Source organism: Coptis chinensis, chromosome 1 (assembly GCF_015680905.1).
Source record: "Coptis chinensis isolate HL-2020 chromosome 1, ASM1568090v1, whole genome shotgun sequence".
Taxonomy (NCBI): domain Eukaryota; kingdom Viridiplantae; phylum Streptophyta; class Magnoliopsida; order Ranunculales; family Ranunculaceae; genus Coptis; species Coptis chinensis.
The window spans coordinates 78149510-78168820 of record NC_141456.1 but is presented as its reverse complement, the minus strand read 5'-3'; the positions used below and the strand labels follow the sequence as shown (position 1 = coordinate 78168820).

Sequence of the window (19311 nt, the reverse complement as noted above, 5' to 3'; positions counted from 1 at the left end):
TTTCATTTCAAAATGATAGTAAATATTACCTTTGCTATATGATCTTGCACTTTCCAATTGGCTAATGAGTTGTGACAATCAACCCTTTAACACTTTCTAACTGGCAAGTTTCCACATTTTGTGTTCGTATGTGTGTGGAGAGACGAGTAGGTGAGTATGTGATTTACTCCTGATAATTCATGACCAATTTTAGCCGAACGAAACGATAAACCCATCTAGTGGGTGCTTAATTAGGTTCAATATGAGCCAAACTGATCTACGAGTCAGTTAGGTCCGGTCTACTCTGAGTACACGAATAGTCATTAGACGACCCATATAAGAAGGATTCCATGAGCAAAAGAGATGCATTCCTAGTTTATTTCATCGCATGTATGGACTGATGATGGACTCAATATGCTTCCTAGATTACTTCTTAATCATGTAGATTGAATCCAAGAGTATTCACGAACTGTCTAAACCAATTTCTAATTAATCTGGCAATCATATTGATCAGCGGCTAACTCACATGACTATCACGTGAAACTGTTAGTTCATGTGAGATATACACATGTCACAGCACTCTTTGGTTTGATCGAATAGTCCCGACTTAAAGTGAGAACAAGTGTTTTCGGGAACCTTAGTCTGTCAGTGTCGTCCTTGTAAGGAAATCTCCCTAGAACGCTCATGGGTCGTGCACAAATGGCTTTTTTTTTTTTTTTTTTTTAAAAAAATGTAATAGCTACATCGTGCCTTCTATTGTTACAATTACATTTAGTCATTATTAATAAGCCAATGAATGAAATGCAACCTCTTACACATCGCTAGCAGTCACTGAACCTTTTCCTGTTTCTCCAGTGAAAAGATTTATTAGTGAGAATAAGACAAGGAACCATCTCCTGTTTCTCCTGTCCTATTGACCATCTGTTCATCAGTCCATGTGGCTGGTAGATGAGCGGCCTGTTTTGTTGTGGAAAAATACAGTACGAAACAAAATTTGGACACACACGTTGACCCTCACTTAAACAGTGTAAAAGTAGCTAGAAAATAATTCCATCTTCTCACCAAAACAAGTTAATGATATTTCGGATCCAACTACACCGCTACAAGAGAACAAGCTCATCTTATGATAATCGTACACTTACGAAGTAGTTTAACTTAAAGCCAGCCTGGGAGTTGTAGACTTGTAGGCCACGGACTCCACACAATGTCACCTTTTTTTTTAAAACATAAACAGAAATCGCATGCTCCTTTACGCCATATATGTAGTACAGATTAACCATACCACGGAAGGATACGTCCATGCATTTCATAAAGTCCAAGCCTATAGAGGTGTCCATACATCTTTTTCGGGTATAGACTCATCCGCAATCATAGAATGGGACTTCCTCACAGTGACGCACAATTCTTCTGGTGAGCATGTTTTGGATGCTTGACGACTTATCTAAGCTACCCATGCATGACTTCATACTGATGATCTTCAGTCTTGGCCTTAAGTACAGCAGAACAACAAGAACGTTCAAACATGTCTCACATCTTGCTTGTTTCTGACAGAATCCTCTCAATTTCTTCTAGCAACCGTTCCTTTTCATCAACCAACTCCTCATTCTGCTTTTGAAGATCTTCTATTTGTTTGGTCTGTTCGGAGTCTTTCCTGAAATTTGATCACACAAACTCAGTTCTATATATAAACTTCACTAAGTATTGTAAATCTAAAACTTGCATTCTACATCAAGATATATATGACCTGTGGCATTCTTCTTTCATAGAAACATAAACCTTAGTTTCAGAAAATGAATTTCCATTAATCTATATATAATAGTTGTTTTCTAATTTTCCACCATTGCCATACAGAAATAAGATACGCTTCGGGTGTCAGTTTAGCTCTCCACAATTTCTAGCAAATCAAACACAGCCGTTATTGCTGCAAGAAATTGTAAGCATATATAATCAGATAGACAACCTCTACTACAAAAAACAGCACAAGTTGGTGGTCAGAGGAGATAAAACATGGTAGAACATCCAGACTCGGTGCTAGGCACTAACCTAGCATTAAGTTTTAAGAGAGAAGTGCATCATGGTGAGTGATATGGTGAAATATGTCTTTTGCTCTTAAAAATAGATGAAAAGTTATTTTTTAGGTATTACATCAATCTTCATGTTGTATATCTTAACAAGAGATATATGATTATCAATCCAGTAAAAATTATAGTAAGTAAATAAAAAGAAAAAAAAAAAGACAAAAAAGAAAAGAAAAAGGGTATTACTGCAGAAACTATATATAGGGAAACATTGTGTTGTGTGTGTGCCGCGTGTGTGTTTGTCCTTCAGCCAGAAATTCTTTCTTTTGTGCGTGTTTGGAAAGAGGGGAACAATTTTGAATGTATTATTCATAAATTGCATGATATCGTAAACTGTAGTCATGAGGATGCTTGGCAGTTAACCAAGTTCCTGGATCCTGCCAGTTATATTGACGGATCCATATGCAACTTTCCTTGTCTAATATTCCAAATGATTACCAGGTGAGTAAGTGAAAAGGGTCCTGAATGGTAGACTGTAAACCATTGCAACACAGAAAGTATGTATTGCTCAAGCAACAGAAGGATGTCTTTGTGGATCTTGCTGTGTCTTGGCGAAAGCTGCAACACAAAGACTGAAGCAGTTACAGCACTAGTTCTTTGTCTTCTCTTCACATACCATCTCCACATCAATAACCAAACAACTCGGAGATAATATGAAGCACTCAGATAGTTAGAAACCAACCACCATCCGCTGTGTTTACAACTTCTACTTAAGGTGGTATGAAAGTTTGTTAAGACTCTTTGTGTAGCATGTTGTACAAAACACTACTTGAGAACTAAACTAGAGTGTACTGAAGTCTTCAAATCATATTCTTCCCAACTGTCATCTTCCAGATTTGCAGGCTTCCCCTGCAAAATCCTTCAGTGCCTTCAGTAAAAAAGATAAAATAGATCGCATACTTTGCTGGCCACAAACTTATAATTACCATTTATCAGCCAGCCAAACACTTCCAAGTTCCATCTCGAGCGTCATATTTAAAAGGTTTATGGCCATTACAAACTATGAAACCTCATACTTTGCACTGATACCAGATGCACACAGTCAAGACTGTCCTGAATCAAACCAATTTTTATATTTGACGGAGTAAACAAGTAAATGAGCAATTAATCTGTCAACAAACACACAAACACATAACAAAGAAAAACTATGGGCAACAAACATCAAAAAGCTTCATTATGCAGATTGAATTTATACTGTCAATATATACCAAACCCCACAACCCCTTCAACCAGTCAATTGATCCTCCCAGCATAGCGGAACCCCAATGGAGAAATAGAATCTATTCTAAACACAGCACCAGACTCTGAAAACCCTTTTGTTCATGACCTTCAATCTGACCATTCTCTCTACATGTTTCACAATAATGACAAACAAGTGAACAATCTTCTCAAGAGCATTTTACACTGGTTTGTGCTAGAACCTTATAATAAGTGGTCAGCCTCCATTCTCATAATACACTCAGTTATTCAAGTTCTGAATCTCAGGAATTCAAGTGCATCTGAAATATAAACTTAATTGCTCTTGGCTTCCCTGAAGTCATTTGGAACCCAACCTATTACTTTAGTCATCAAAGCTAAGATATGAGAACTTCAAATTTGAGTCAGTTATTGTCATGCATTTAATGTACTTGTAGCCGAGGCACAAACATATCATAAGATAGAGTATCACAGTAGTTTCAAGATAAATACAAACACAGGTTTCATATAATGGGTGTCAACTGTAATATTATAGGTAGGGCAGGGATCGGGTCGGGTTCAGGTCGGATATGGCTATATCCGAATCCGAATCCAAATAGTTTCACAATATCCGAACCCAAACCCGATTAAATCCGAAATTTAATATCCAAACCCGACCCAAACCCAACCGAACCCGACCGACCTGATCGGATAACACTAAAAATTAAAAAAAGCCCAAAAATTATATCAGAACCCGAACCTAAACCCGACATACGCGATTCCGACCCGAATACATAAACGGATATGAAAATCGACCCGAACCCAATGTATTCGGTAATCGAGTCGGTTGGATTTGGGTCTACCTGACCCGATTCCCTGCCCTAATTATAGGGCATTTTAGGGTTAAGCACCATTTTACTAATTTGTTAGGTTTTGTCCCCTCTAACAGTCAAACGTTGGCGTTAACTGTGAGTTGACTGGGATCATGTTTGTAATTGGCACATTTTCCCCTTCAAAGCCCACTCCACCGAAGTTAGGAGACATGTGGCATCACTTGGGTCATTCATATTGCCTTAGATCAACGGTGATCACTCTCTTCCCCTCACCATCTTTCACAGCTCCACCCACCCCCACCCCCACCTCCACCATGCTGGACCACCCATCAAGAACAACATATTCGAAATCAAATAATTGGGTGTATGGAAGTCTCATTTCGCTATGACAAACAAAGATAATCAAATATCTTAAAATCAAATGAAAAACATTTCTAAATTTCATTACTATGAATTATATGACAAGGAAGGTCTTGCTTCTCCTTCAAACTCAAAGCCCAACACAATTCGACTCTCAAATCCCCACACAAATTCGACATTATCTAACTGAACGAGTGAAAACAGAAACGTATAAACCATGTAACAGTATATAAAATTATAAACCGAACCAAACCCAATTCCTAAACCACATAAACTCAACGGACATTCTATCCATTCAAAAGTAGCCAACTTGAATTCTCAAGTCAAAACCCAATAATCTCGCTTAGAAAACCTGCCTAAAAACCTAAAATTAAGAAACCAAATGCACCTTGATTTTTTATTTTTAGGTTATTGAAATAGTGGTAACAGGAGTGGTGGTGGCGACGGCAAAGGTGGGGTGGAGATAGTAGCAATCGTGGTGAGAAGAGCATGATGAATGAAGATGGATAAGTGGTTTATTCGCGTCCATTGATTCTTAGTCATTTGGGTTGTCTAGATGTTGACATGTGTTCTTCTAACTAAGAACAATGGACCATAACTTAGTGGCATATTCGTAATTAAAGCGTAACAGGGAATTTGTCCATTAGAGCAAGTCCAATGGGAAGCTATATGGGCTGCTAAAGGCAAATATAGCACCCCAACCACAAAAATGTAATTCCATTGGGGCTACTAAAAGGGTCTTAAATTTGGAAAGGGTCAAAAACTCAGCCAAAGTTAAGACCTTTGCTAGCAGCTGCCATAATAAGTTTCGGGAGACGGACGACATAGTTTCTGCCGTCTGTTGGTTATTTATGTACAGACGGCAGAAACTATGCCGTCTGTCTCCCATTTTAATAAAATGGACAGACGGCAGATGTACAGACGCAAACCTAAGAAATTTATTGTTAATCACCATTAAATTTTCAACTAATTTATGTACAGATAACCAAGAAATTTATTTTCCACTAATTTCCCATAACTTTCCTCGTTTTCTTGCTAATCACCATTAAGTTTCCTCGTTTTTACAACTTTTTTGCTTATATAAAAACCATCCTCAAACTATATGAGTTTAACTTGTGTTTTATAAACAAATTTAAAAAAAAAAAAAAACAATGTCTCCTCTCACATACTTCTTCCTTCTTTAGTTGCTTTCATGGCTATCCCTGAATGGTCTCACTAGTTAGATTGCCCTACTAGTGAGTATTCAGATGAAGAAACAGAAAAAGAATAAGAAGAAGAAAAAAAAAAAAAAATGATGAATGGCTTCGAGACGCCCATACTGTTATGAGAAGGGTAATGACGAGGCAGATGAAGATGAAGATGATGAGGCAGATGATGAGGATGAAGATGATGAAGATGAAGATTGATACTCTCATTATGTTCTTTTATTTTCCTAATGTTCTGTTTACCTTGAAAATTTTGAATAATAAAACAGCTTCATTAATTAAAGGACTGCCTAATATTCCTAATGTTCCTAATTATGTTCTCATTATGTTCTTTTATTTTCCTAATGTTCCTAATCATTATGTTCGGATTGCCCTATTTAGTTTTTGTTTTTGGTTTTGGTTTTTGGGAGTGAGGAGAGAAGAAGAGTGAGGGATTGAGGAATTGAAGGAGTGAATTGAGAAGAAATTCGTACGTTAGCATCTGGAGTGTACAGACGGCAGAGTTTATGCCGTTTGTTGCAATTTAACGTACAGACGGCAGAAACTCTGCCGTCCGTATCCCGAACTTACCAGCTGTTAAAAGTCCCCATTGGACTTGTTTTTCGAATTTGGACTGCTAAATTTGGCTGTGGCTGCTAAAGGGCCTATGTGGCACCTTTTAGTAGCCTATTATAGCTGCTCCCCATTGGACTTGCTCTTAAGAAAATACCAACGTCCATCCACCACGTGAGAAGCACGGATACGGCCAAAACCTAACAATTTAGTAAAATGGGGCATCCCTAAAAAGCATTATCAATAGGGGCTTAACCCTAAAAAGCCCAATATTGTATCATAATTACGTGTCTCGGTTTTTCACATAGGTAATACAATATTCAGGCGTTCAGCAGTTACCTATTCATGAATGACAAGTTAAGCTTGAGAGATCTAACTTCCTTCTCAAGATTTTCACAACGTTTCAGCATGGATTGCATATCTACTGAGACTGCTGGGGTCATATTTCTTTCCTTTGCCTCTGCCATTCTAAATGAACAAGAGAAACCAGTAAGAAACCAAGCATTTAGGATATAACCTACATTTATGGACAATGTTTAGCATTTGTAAATAAGTTTCCACCTCTTTTAATATCCCTAAAAGACTCAAAAACAATGTTATGCACCTTGTCTACAAAGCATATGTTTGAAGTTTTAATATATCAATTCTACCAATGTTTATACCTAATCATACTTATAATGCATGACTATAAACTAGATGTACATTTACTAAAAGTCTAAAACCAACTTCTAACTTGCATCCGAAACAATGGTGACAAAGGGCTCAGCTCTTTAGGAAATAAAAATTGCCCAAAAGTCAATTTGGGTGAACTTTGCCATCTAAGCCCCAAAAGTACACTCCAACATGACCGTTACATAACGAAAGTCATAATTGGGGTAAAAGTAATGTGAAACTTAAAGGTCATTTACCCAACTGATAAAACTCAGGGACAGCAAAGTACAAAGGTCTGTGTTAACGTGTAGTTTTTAGTTAAAAATTTAATGATGGCTGGTAAAAGTAACAGGAGGAAAGTATCATGCTGTTTAGGTGTTAAGGTTCTGGTTCTATATTTGAAGAGATGCAGCCTGTGGAGCGTATCTCACTTGACTGCACGTAACCTGGTTTTCAAGAGTACAGTTCTATATGGCAAAGCATTCTGGCATGCTGCTTTGGAGATGTGTGTAAGAGAGTTTTGAACAGATTTGTTTGGCAAATAGAATGCAATTTTCCAACGAGAAGTCAAGTTGAAAGAATACATACTTGCGCGAGCGCTCAACCCTCCTTTTCTTTGTTGGGTCCCCCTTGTCGCCTGTGCAACTTATGTTGGTTAGCGAATGATATCAGACTACAGAACAACCAAATTCCAAAATAATACGTAACATTGTATGCGCAACTCCAAGTTGTGATTATTGACTATCAATTTAAGTACATGAGGCTTGTTGAGATATTTCTTATAACAGTCCATATTAAAAAAGTCTCTCTTTTCATTGCTGCAATATTGTTTGAAACTCCTCATTTGGGAGAAGAAACTAATAGATAGTTACAACTAGAGAGGACATTTTACTGGGTGGATCACACTAAATTTACTCGATGTAATTTGGAAAAACACAAAAAAGTGGAGGAAGATAAAAAATTAAGTACACTTGGGCATATAGCAAGCTACTTCACATTTCATAAACAATGATGCTCGACTATGGTGAATATAAAAACTGTAGCTACACATTTTTTATCGGGGAGCAACATATTAGGGTTCTAGTGTTAGACATTCAAACTTTGTACTTGGTATCAGACCCAACAAACTTCATATAGCAGTATTTCATTTCAGACTTTCAGTTATTGTAGCAATTGGTACTCATACCAGTTATACCTAAGTAAGTACATAACAAGGGAATATAGAAACATGCAAATAGGGAAACTATAAAAATGATAAGGAGGCCCATTTCAAACTCAAAACCTAAATCCATGTGGCATTATCTCTGCATTTATAATGGCATAACCGAAATTAAACCCTCCAGACCCTCCAAGCAAAATGACCAACAGTACCCTCCAATCAAAATTCCCAATCTACCCTCAGTAATGGCATGTGTTATAATCAAATTATATCCATGCGTCGCCACCTACTTCGTTTCATCCCACGTGGAATTCAAATATTCACAAACTATTTGTTGGAACACATGCCTTCTACTTCCATCAACACATACTTTTCACTTTTTTCCATAAAATTGAACCTTACCTCTCCCTGGGCCACTTTCTGAGAAAATCACCAAAGAGAAAATGGGAGGTTGGGAAGGAACAAGTTCATATGCACCCACCTATAAGGTAAACAACCTAGTATAGGTTATTGTAGAGCAAAATGACCTTTAGAAGATTGATTTTGTTGTTGCATGACCTCCTTGGACATTAATGGCTTGTGCTGCTTAGTTTCTGATTGAGAGGGTTACATCTAAATATATACAATGATATCAGTTTCAGCCTTTTAATATGGGTGTTAAAAATGGTAGATTTTTGGCAATTGGAAATAATGGGAGCTCTTCTTCTAAATTATTCTACTAATCTCTTCGTTCCCCTCTCATTGTTGCACTTCGAGATATCCCGGTACCTAATTTTCTTAGCAATTTTATTTAGAGATCTATTTTCTATTGTGAGGTCTCTTTGTTCACTTGGTGTGTGGCGCAAAAATAAAATTCTAATACATAATAACTTATAAGAAAAAAGAAAATCATCAAAAAAAAATTGTCTCTTCACTCCCTCGTGTAGGCCAAATGATGAGTTAGTTAGTCACACTCTCATCCACTGTCAGTTCCTTGGATATGTCTGGTGCCATTTTGTCCATTACGGTTTGTGTGGGTAGTCATTATTGAAGGACATAGTAGCTTCCTGGGCCTCGAGGATTCATCCATCAGAAGGATACAGGCTGTTGAGTACTGTTCCTTTTGCGATTATTTCATGTTCCTAGGCTGGAGAGGAATAGATTTATTCTCGCTAAACTTTGTGATTCAAAGCTCAAAATAACAAGATGCATTGTATGTAATTAAGTATTACGTAAAAGGCTATCGCCTACTTCTAAATTTTTTAAAACTACAATATGACACATATTTATACTTGCAAATCTGTTTCGTTAAAGTTGGTATTGTTGGAATTATTATTCTGAGATCTTTCAAACAATACAAATCTATGGGGTAAAAAAAAAAAAATTAAAAACACTATAATATCAAAAGTACATGCAATGCATTCTGGATATGTTGCTATTGACATAATAAGTAGAAGGTTATGTCAGTACTTTAAAATCTAGGGTATACGTCAAATGCTAGGGACAGCCACCAAGATAGCTGGTGGAGTTGCCTAAATTGAGGGGTTGAATATTTGGTGAGAATGAATAGACCACTAAGTACGTGAAAGAATTCTTTGTGGTAATGTTTGTTGGAAAATTTGAATGGAAAAATTGAACTGTACAAAATTATTTCAGTTATGCCAATATAAGTGGAACTTTGTATCTCCTATTTTTATTAAGCCGGACTTGGTCATGAGATCATAGACCACATGAATAGTTTGAATAAACTAGAATGGTTTAGTTAGCTGGTGCCAATTCATATTGTTAGACATGCACCAATTCATATTGTTAATATCTCAAATGGTGCAAGCAACCAATTGATTCAAAGTGCACATTTAATTTATCTCTGTGAATGTTGCAATGAAGAGTTCTTATGTCCACTCAAAACATTGTGTTTTAAAGGGTGTCCCTAACAAAACCGATGCCTTTTCTAAAACTCACGAAGTATTTTCGAAAAGGCACAACAACCTTTGGCGACGTTTTACAGAACCTATATAAACTCATCGTCCCCAATGCCTTTGGTACTTAATCATGCATTCACATGCCCTATCCTACTCTCTTTAAGCTTTCGTTGTTGGAGTAAAAGCATAATATCGGTTCGCTGGGCGTGCAGACTTGTAGTGATGCATTTAATCGTGTAGACTTGTAAATGCATCACTACAAGTTTACACGCGTAACGAACCACTCCGATAAGAAAGCTTAAAGAGATTCGACAAAATACAAGCACTAGTGAGTGTAGGATAGAGAATGTGAATGCATGATTAAGTACCAAACACAATGGGGATGATGAGTTTATATAGGTTCTGAAAGCACCCCCAAAGGTGGTTGTGCCTTTTTGAAGAATAGTTCATGATTTTTATAAAAGGCATCGTGTCTGTTAGAGACACCATTTAGAGACACAATGTTTTGTATGGACATAAAAGCTCTTCATTGCTCCGCTTCACATAGAGATACATTGAGCAGGCACTTCGAACAAATCAGTTGCTTGCACCATTTTAGATGTTAACTACTTTGTCAACATTCATTTACTTAAATGAATCGGTGTATGTCGAAAAATATGAATTGACGCCAACTAACTAACCACTCTAATTTATTCATACTATTCATGTGGTCTATGCTCTCATGGCCAAGTCTGACTTTATAAGAACAGGAGATGCAAAGTTCCACTATATATTGGCTAATCGAAATGATTTTGTACAGTTTGATTTTTCCATTCAAAATTTCCAACAATGTTTGGACCCAAGTTACATTGACACGAATACCTGTGTCCGTATCCAACCCGGATACAAAGTGTCTGGCATGGCGAAATATAAAAAATTGAGGTATATCACATACAACATGTGTCCGTGTGTGTCCAACACGGACACTTGGATACGTATCCAACACGGGTTATTTTTGAAATATGGTGTGTCCATGTAACATACTTTGGACCAATTCAGCCCCTTCTAGGTCCCTGATAGTCCTTGTTTGCAAAGTCACATACTCACATACTTGGGATATTGGACCTAACATAAAGTTCCGATAACAAAAGAAACCAAGGACTCTAGAAAAGTTCCAGTTTAAAATTTGAAGACTTCAAATCTTCAATAAGGGCTTATTAGTCACCAGGAAAGAGAATCCACAACTTGTTATGTTCAAACACGAAATTACTGCTCAAATTGCACCTACGTGCTCGTTAATTCATGAGGTAAGATTTTTGCTATTACTATTAATATGTTTCACTTTCAACTCAAAGTCTATATGAGACGTGTAGTGACTTAATATTTCAAAAACTAAAATAACATATCACTAAGCTTGTTATACAGATTGAAGGAAGCAATTTTCCTTTCCAATTATATATGTGGCATTAACTTAATTGAAATCCAAGTGTCAGATCATTGAGCGATGGGAAAGGATAGTTTACCTGATCCTCCTGATGTGACAGACCCCATTCGAACTAGGCTTCCTTTCTGTTGGAAATGCGAGAAGGGATTTAAACTTCAAAAACAAAAAAAGCAAAGGGAAGCAGACTCGTGACTGTAGATCTTGTGATCTGATAGATAGAGCATACCTTCCGATCATCCTTTAGATTGTTTTCAAGTATCCGCTCCCTCAACTCTGCACCACCGCAGGAAAGAAGTTAAGGCTAAAGCTAATATTGAAGATGAAAATATAAACATCAAAATGGAGGAGGTAACGCTACGAGAATGAAACTAATTTACTTGATGGTGTCACGATCATAACTCCAGATGTAACTAATACACTGTAAATTGGCAATTTCCATAGCACGTCATCCAAACAAATGTTTTCAGGACATTTTAAAATGACCAATAGGTGACAAAGATTACAAAATACGTAATTTCTTGCTGAAAGTTTAAATGTCAATCATATCATGCCAGGTCTTCTAGAAGAAAAAGGATATCATACTTATCTTATATGCATGTACTGATGGTTTCATATTATTGCTTCTATGTGGTGGCATCAAAAGGTTGATTATGCAAAATAAAAATAAATTTGATACGAGAAGAACTGGATAAACAACTTACGCATTTTGACGGGTTAGAAATCAACAATGAAATAAAACATAGTGGTGCTTATGAGAGCAACATATATAGTACTTGAAACCATAAGTCCGTAACACATCAATTTCAAAGCCTTCTCTCAAATACTGGAATTTAAATGATCTTGTACCTCCACCCAAGCCTCTACTTAATTTATTTTATACCTTAAAATATCAGACGAACTTATCTTATAACTTGTTTAAAGCAGAACACAAACCTTTGGCTTTGGAGGTATATTCTGAGCTCCCATTGCAAACTTGTTTCCTCGAGTTCTCAGAAACAGATGGGTTTTGACCAGAGATGGATGGACCATCACACACTTCAAAACCAGCTGAGGGTGCTGGTGCAGCTGCAGAAGATTCACTTTGTGAAGGTTCTTGGGATACTGTACTAATTTGGACTGGGTTTGCTGGAGCAGGCCCATCTATATCTATTTCTAAATGTTCCTCAGCTATTTCTGAAGTTTTAAATTCTTTGACTTCCACACGGGATTCTGCTTGAAAAGTTCCGGGTGGCTCAAAAATAAGAGTGCTTGGTCCTTGAATAAAACTCATATTGGGTAGAACTTCTTGAGAACTGTAGAACTCAAATGAACTTCCCTCAACATTTTGCTTATCGACATGGTTAGTAAGCTTCTTGCGTTCTAGTGTACCCTTCAGCATGCTCACAACAGAAGAAACTGTGTCTACAGTAGGAACTGAAGTCTTGAAAGGAGATGTGGATGAATTGGATGGAGACATGAATGTTTCCAATTGGTTGGGATTCTCAATCATGGAAACATCACAGAAGTTGCTTGTGGTTGCAAAATCTTGTTTCATTCGACTAATATCATGTCCTGATGCATCTCGCGTGGCTTCCATACCAATTGATGTTTGGACATTTTGCATTGCTGCATACCTCCGCCTGCAATAGATATATTACATTACCTCAAACAGAATTTGCAGAACTATTTTTAAACTTACACCAAGTATTTTAATTATCGTCGGCGCTGGTGTGTGTGTGTGCATGCATGTGTCTGTACATAAAGGCATTGCAAGAATTCAAAACTGAGATTTCCAAGCCTCATCCAATGTGCAACAAGGAACTAAAAGCTACAATAAATCTAATGAAATATCAAAGGAAGCTTGCATGGTTGAACTCTACTTATGATTCTTTATATAGTCTAACAATACCTTAGTTCAGAGGATCGGCTTCTTGTCATGGGTTGAGAACTATGAAACCATGCCTGCATAATGGAAGAAATATGAAATCTCTACAGTACATGTCTTTGTAGGTTATGTGCGAAAGGACAGTTAAGACAGAACCTTAGCTAAATACAGATTTGTAGCTTGCATTCCTTTTGCCGGTGTACTTCTGTCAAATAAAGAAACCCAAGTTAATACTGATAATTCCATGGGACTTGAGACTAAAGCTCTCGCATCAGATGGTCGAACAATTACCAGAGTATGTCTATCCACAGATTCAAAAATATTTCAATGCATACAATTCATCAGCTGATTTTATTGTACTTCCATCCGGAAAGATCAAAATGGAAAGCAACAATATCTAGCTCATCAACTATTAGTACTATTAACAGAAGTCAAAAGCAACTGTTCAGGTTAGCTGTAAAGTCTCACATACATCTAAGTTGGACTAAGGCTCACTCTAGAATATCGGGCAACTAGAAAACCACCAAGGAACAAGAATTTGCAATGGATAGAATCAATGTAAAAGGAGTGAATATGATACGCTACTATAATAAAATATCAATTCTAATTAATATTAGAAGAGTTCACTTTTTGACTTTTGCCTAAGGCTCCAAAATGTCTTGAATATTAAGCCTAAGGCTAATATCCAAAATGCCTAAGGCTGCAAGATAATAATATTAAGCAACAGCTGTGGAATTGTGGATCATACTGTTCTTCAGAGTATTCCTAGGCGGGAGCTAAGAACACCATTGATGAGTTATGGGAAAATTAGTCCTAAACCCCCATTTTTTTAACACGTTTTGTGTTTACCCCCAACTTTTGAATCTTTTTAATTTGACCCCCATTCCATACTGCTTCCATCCCAAAAACGTCCATATTTACTCTAATACCCGATTTACCCTTTTGTTAGCAAGAACCAAAACCAAAAACGTTCCTCTTTGCTTCAAATTCCTCTCTTTCTCTTCAATCTTCTCATTCTCTCTCAAAAGAGAAAATTTTTGAAGAAAAAGAGATGTAAGTATGTAACAGAAGGGTAAATTTGGTATTAAAGCAAGTATGGATGGTTCTGGGATGGAAGCGGGCCCGAGTGGGGGTTCATTTGTGATGATTCAAAAGTTGGGGGGTAAACACAAAATGCGTCCATAACATTGGGGGTTAGGGCTAATTATCCCATGAGTTATTTATAGCATTAGTAGCTAATGGACACCCATTGCCAGTTGTTTTAGATTATATGTGAACATTCACTAAACCAAACACCTAATCGCGTTAGCCCCCTGATTTCTTTATTGAATTGTCTGGCAGCATGTTAGTATATGAAAAGCTTCAAAACAACTATATTGGTTATTTCACTGGCAACATGTCCTAGGTAAAGCTCTGTGATGGTTATATATTATATATTTTGTTGGACTTCTAGTTTGGATCCCTAAGGTTTGTCTTGGGATTTCACTTGCTGGGCGTGGTTGTCTTTACGCCCGTATAGGTTTTGCAGGTGTTAAATGCTTATGCGCACAGAGAGACAAGTAAAATCTGGGACAGGAGACAAGTAAAGTCTGGGACATTTTCAATTTGAGATTGGCTTTGGACAACTTTATAGACCTTTCCTTTAATTCTCACTTGAGTTGTAGTAAGTGTTACACAATACAGAACAATTTGGGGTTTGTAATATTTCTTAAAGACTTATAGGGACATTGGTCATGTAAATTTAAGTTTGGCACCATTTCAATTTTAATTAGTGCAAGGATTTATTATAGGATCTATCCAAATGATTTTAAGGTTGACAATCTTCTCTACCGCCAAAAATGTTACTAGTAAAAAAAAAGTATCTACCTCAGAGAGCCTTGGTTCTGTTCGCTTGAGAGCTCATCAACCATAGGCAAGTTTTGCGTAAATAAAACCTCATTGCTACCACGTTGTTGGCTAGTCAGAGATGCAAGTTCAGTTGATAATCTGCCTTTTGTGAAGCACGGTTAGAGGCCAACAAAGTAAACCAAAATGGTTTTCCAAAAGCACAAAAAAAGAAACTCGACACAATACACAAACACAAAGTAGCGATAACTGAAGTCATCCACTAAAAAAAAAGCTTGGAAACACACAAAAAGCGGTATTAGCATGAGTATACAGTAATGGGTGTCTAAACCGATAATTATACTAATAAATAATTTTATATCTGAAAGTCCCCTTTCATGAAAATCTTCCCCAAGGTTCCAAACATGGGAACGCCATAGACCTAGGTAGAAAAAACAAATCAACCAAAAAACTTCACCAATGCACCAATCGTGCAACAGGGAGATAGGTGGACACTTAACACTGCCAATTGCAGAAATCATAGAAAGTATTGACAACACATACACCGGCAAAAGATGTGTAAACAGACCAAAACTGCATAAGGTGAAATTAAATGACACATCAGCATTCACATGAAAATATGGGGAAGTTTGAAAAAAAGTAGCAGCTTTGCCTAATAGAACTACCAAAGAAATATATGGATGTAAGTTACTGAATCCCACCTCAACAATTCCATTTTGCCAATATGGCATAAGAACAAACACTCTTCCAAGTGATCATGTTTAGCAGTTTCCGTAGAAAAGTTTATAGGAAAAGCAGCAACCCGTGGTGCCGATAAGGCACAGAAAACACAATCGAAAGCATGGCCTATGGACTATAGAACTACATTTAGCTTCTTGGCCGATTCAAGTGCGACCATCACTATAGAGATGGACTTCTATTGCAATGACCATATAAGTTCCACAATCATTTCCTTGGCAAAAACTTTAATTCAAAGTTGCAGTAATCTTATATCCACATCGCGTTTAACAGATTGGAAAACGTATAAGACCAATTCAAAAGTGTGTTCTCTAATTGCATCCCAAACATGAAGGACTGAAAGCTCAAAACTAAGACCGTGGCCAGATAGACAAAACATATTGATATAAAATTATTTAAGTTGTTGGTAAGGAATTCAAAGCTCCCATCAGCACCCTACTCACCTTCGAGATGCTTGTCGAGTTCGATATGCCCTGCTTGTTGAATTGTGTCCATTATTCTGAAACCAAAAGTGGTCATGACATAAGTACCCATCAGAACAGAAACAAAAACACACAAACAAACAAACAAAGAAACAAAAAACAACAACAAAGAGATAGATAAAATCGTGCATAGAAAAATGCTAGGTCTCCATTTCAGTCTCTTCCGAAGCAACACAAACAGTAATTTTTCATTCATAAACATGAAAGATACATCATAACTATTTGAGTGACATAGATACCCTCCCAGTGGCGAGTGACAGGTAAGACTGTACATAGATCATTGTTTATACACAGTGCTAAAATGGTATCAATATACCATCAGAGAAATATGAAGGAAAATGAGACTTCTCAATTCTTTTTTCTTTTGTTTTGTGCATGCAAGTAAGAACTTTTATTGACCACAAAGAGGAAATGCTACAGCTACCTATTGAAAGATACTACAGTAGCTACCATAGGTAACTCAGGAAGCCTGAAAACAACAGCAGATTATAAAAAATTGTCATATTTAGTCTAGAGTATATCACATGCCATATATGAATACAGAAGCAGTTCTATATATGGCTCTAGTTTGGATGGTACATACAAGTAACCGACTTGGGTTGTTCATAATTCCCTGAGATATACCCAAGACACAGCACAAATACATCAGGGATGCCAAATTAGGAGAAACATGTTTCTTCATTCTTCCAATGTTTCCTTCTAAATCCATGTAGAAACTGTCTAATTTCCCTTTTCTATCACTATATAGAGGACTTAATTCGTGTTAAATAAGATTTAAAAGCGCCTTCCATAAATAAAGAGCAATGAGGACTAGTAAAGGCATATCCAATGAAAATGCCCAATCAAAAAAAAAGTGCCCTTTAGCACTTGTAAGGAGCTGCAAAGATGAAGGTCATATCACAAAACATCTCGTTGACAGAACAGAGTGATGAAGTTGAAGCAACCAGTTTGATTTGAAAAGTGGATGTAATTTTATCTTATTGTGAGACAATACAGCTAAATCATCCAGCTCTTTAACTTTGTCAGAGGCAATTAGTTGGGCCAGTCAAAAATAAACCTAGTTAGGATTGTTGCAAGCATGACCAGCCATACTACTAATACGGGATCTAACACAAGGTAAGTAACCCAACGAATTCATTACCTTCAACTTGGCAACTTGTAAACCCTATACTGACAGACCTTAACAAAGCACTAAATTGAAGATTATCTGCACTCTTGATCGTATTCAATCAGTAGTATTTACTGTAACAACTATCAATGGAATTTAGGCAAATAGATTGTGGAAAAATAATAGCATGCCTCTCCGTTAGTCAACCAAGTGTTGAAAAGTTCCTCGCTATCCACACGAAAGCTTTGAGAAAGATTCTTAAACCCGAGCATCTCCATGGTTGGTGCTGGCATTCCAATTGAATTTTCCATCAAAGACTTAAGAAATATCTCCTCACTAGAATTTCTAACGAAGTCCGAATAACCCCTTCCTTCCATGTCCATATTAAACAAGAAACTACTAACCACTCGTAATGGAAGTTAGACTGATCAGACTATTGAAAGCAAAGAATCCGTTGCTCGGAATAACCGACCAAACACTCTAGACATACCAAGACTATCTTCCAGTGAATCATTATCGAAACTGAGGACAAACAATTATTAACAAACACTTGTAAAGCGACAATTTATTAATAGAATAAAATATTTGTTCGTTGAGCCAAAAATGGAATCTACTGACTTTGTATGTTTTCAGATTCCTCAAACCTTAGAATTTGTCTTTTCTGGTTAAAACTAAATAATAACATTGAAACATTCTAATAAACTCCTGTAAAAGGGAGGGAAAATCTTTTTTTAAAGCCGACAAATAGTTTAGAGACACGTGGAAGCTGAACTGGAAAACTGACTTGGTCAGCTGCTCAAATTAATCTGGAATGTAACTCCAGAAAACCTTTGACAAAAAGATAACCAAATTTGTAAAAGTGATTAGGTAGGAAACTTTTAAGTGGGAGAAATAGAATGAGGATTAAACTGAAAATGTCTTCTATTTCTGTATTACACATTTACACCAATTTTTCGGAAATTTCACGATATTTAATTTACAAGACGAAATTTAGTTCACCAGTTCCAGGGGAAAAGCCGTCGTAGTCAGCATCATCATATAAAAAGAGAAATACGATAAGAGCGGTCAAAGACTTAATTTTCTACAAGTCGATATCCTAATCAGATGATTATATTACTACTAGTGACTTAATTAACACCAAAAGAGACAGGAATTAGTGTAAGCGTACCTAAGCAATTACCTAATCATGTTTCTTATTTAACTACTAATAGAAAGAAAATTACAAGGCAAAACCTTCTCAGTTCTCACACACACTAGTCGTGCTCACGAATCCCGATGATGATAGCTTAGCTTTGCTTGAGTTCAAATATGTGACTTCACATTTAGTCGGCTGACAGCAATTACTTACTCATTCGGCTTTTAATATAACGCATAAAAAAATGTCTGTGTTCAAACTTCAAAGCTCAAACAGTCAAACTATACTTGCACTTTTAACAGCAAAATTATTTAATAATGTAATTAACCCTGGTGATCGGAATCGATATGGTTCAAAGAAACTTATTATTATTGTAAACAACATGGAATTAATGGGAAAGTCTAAAGTTTAAACTCCATTGTTGTTGTTTAGCTTTCTGAGGGCAGTTTATTTCACCTTCTGCGCGTTTAAAACCCGAGATATTGGCAAGGCATCTTGAAACCCTAGTTTTTCAAAAAAAATGCGTTTTAAACGCTTTTAAACCCGTTTTAAATTTAAAAAACATTTAAAATCCGAGATTTTGAAAATCTTCCGTTTAAAACTTTTTTTTTTAACGCTAGAAAAGAAAAGAGTTTTGGAGTTTACCTTTTAAAGAGTGGGCGTTAGATTGACTTATTGAGACCGTTCTATTTTGCTTTAGACTATTAATAATTAATTGAAAATTTTAAAGTTATTAACTTATTTGTAGTACTTAATTATGCCATTATGGTTGGTAATTAGTAGTATCTTATTTTGAGTCGTGTTTTGACACTGAATCTAAAA

At 36.5% G+C, this 19311-nt stretch overlaps 1 protein-coding gene across 9 annotated transcripts; it reads right to left on the bottom strand.

Annotated features, from left to right (window-relative positions):
- Positions 1 to 1013: 1013 nt before the first annotated feature.
- LOC147525283 (protein CYCLOPS-like) lies at positions 1014 to 18021 on the bottom strand. 9 transcript variants are annotated; one of them, XR_015221198.1, is made up of 13 exons: positions 17546 to 17895; positions 16208 to 16263; positions 15048 to 15167; positions 13338 to 13386; positions 13206 to 13258; positions 12251 to 12936; positions 11544 to 11590; positions 11397 to 11442; positions 7423 to 7471; positions 6523 to 6651; positions 2496 to 2615; positions 1824 to 1900; positions 1014 to 1630 (listed from the first exon to the last, which is right to left on the bottom strand). XR_015221198.1 is itself a non-coding variant. In XM_086605941.1 (12 exons), the coding sequence occupies exons 1-12, from the start codon at positions 17735 to 17737 to the stop codon at positions 1507 to 1509; spliced, it is 1671 nt and encodes a 556-aa protein (XP_086462067.1). In that variant the 5' UTR covers positions 17738 to 17895; the 3' UTR covers positions 1014 to 1506. The 9 variants fall into 9 exon arrangements, 5 of the variants coding, with proteins under 5 accessions (XP_086462067.1, XP_086462075.1, XP_086462089.1 ...); XR_015221200.1 differs by having other exon boundaries at positions 1829 to 1900; XR_015221201.1 differs by lacking the exon at positions 2496 to 2615.
- Between the last annotated feature and the right edge of the window lie 1290 nt (positions 18022 to 19311).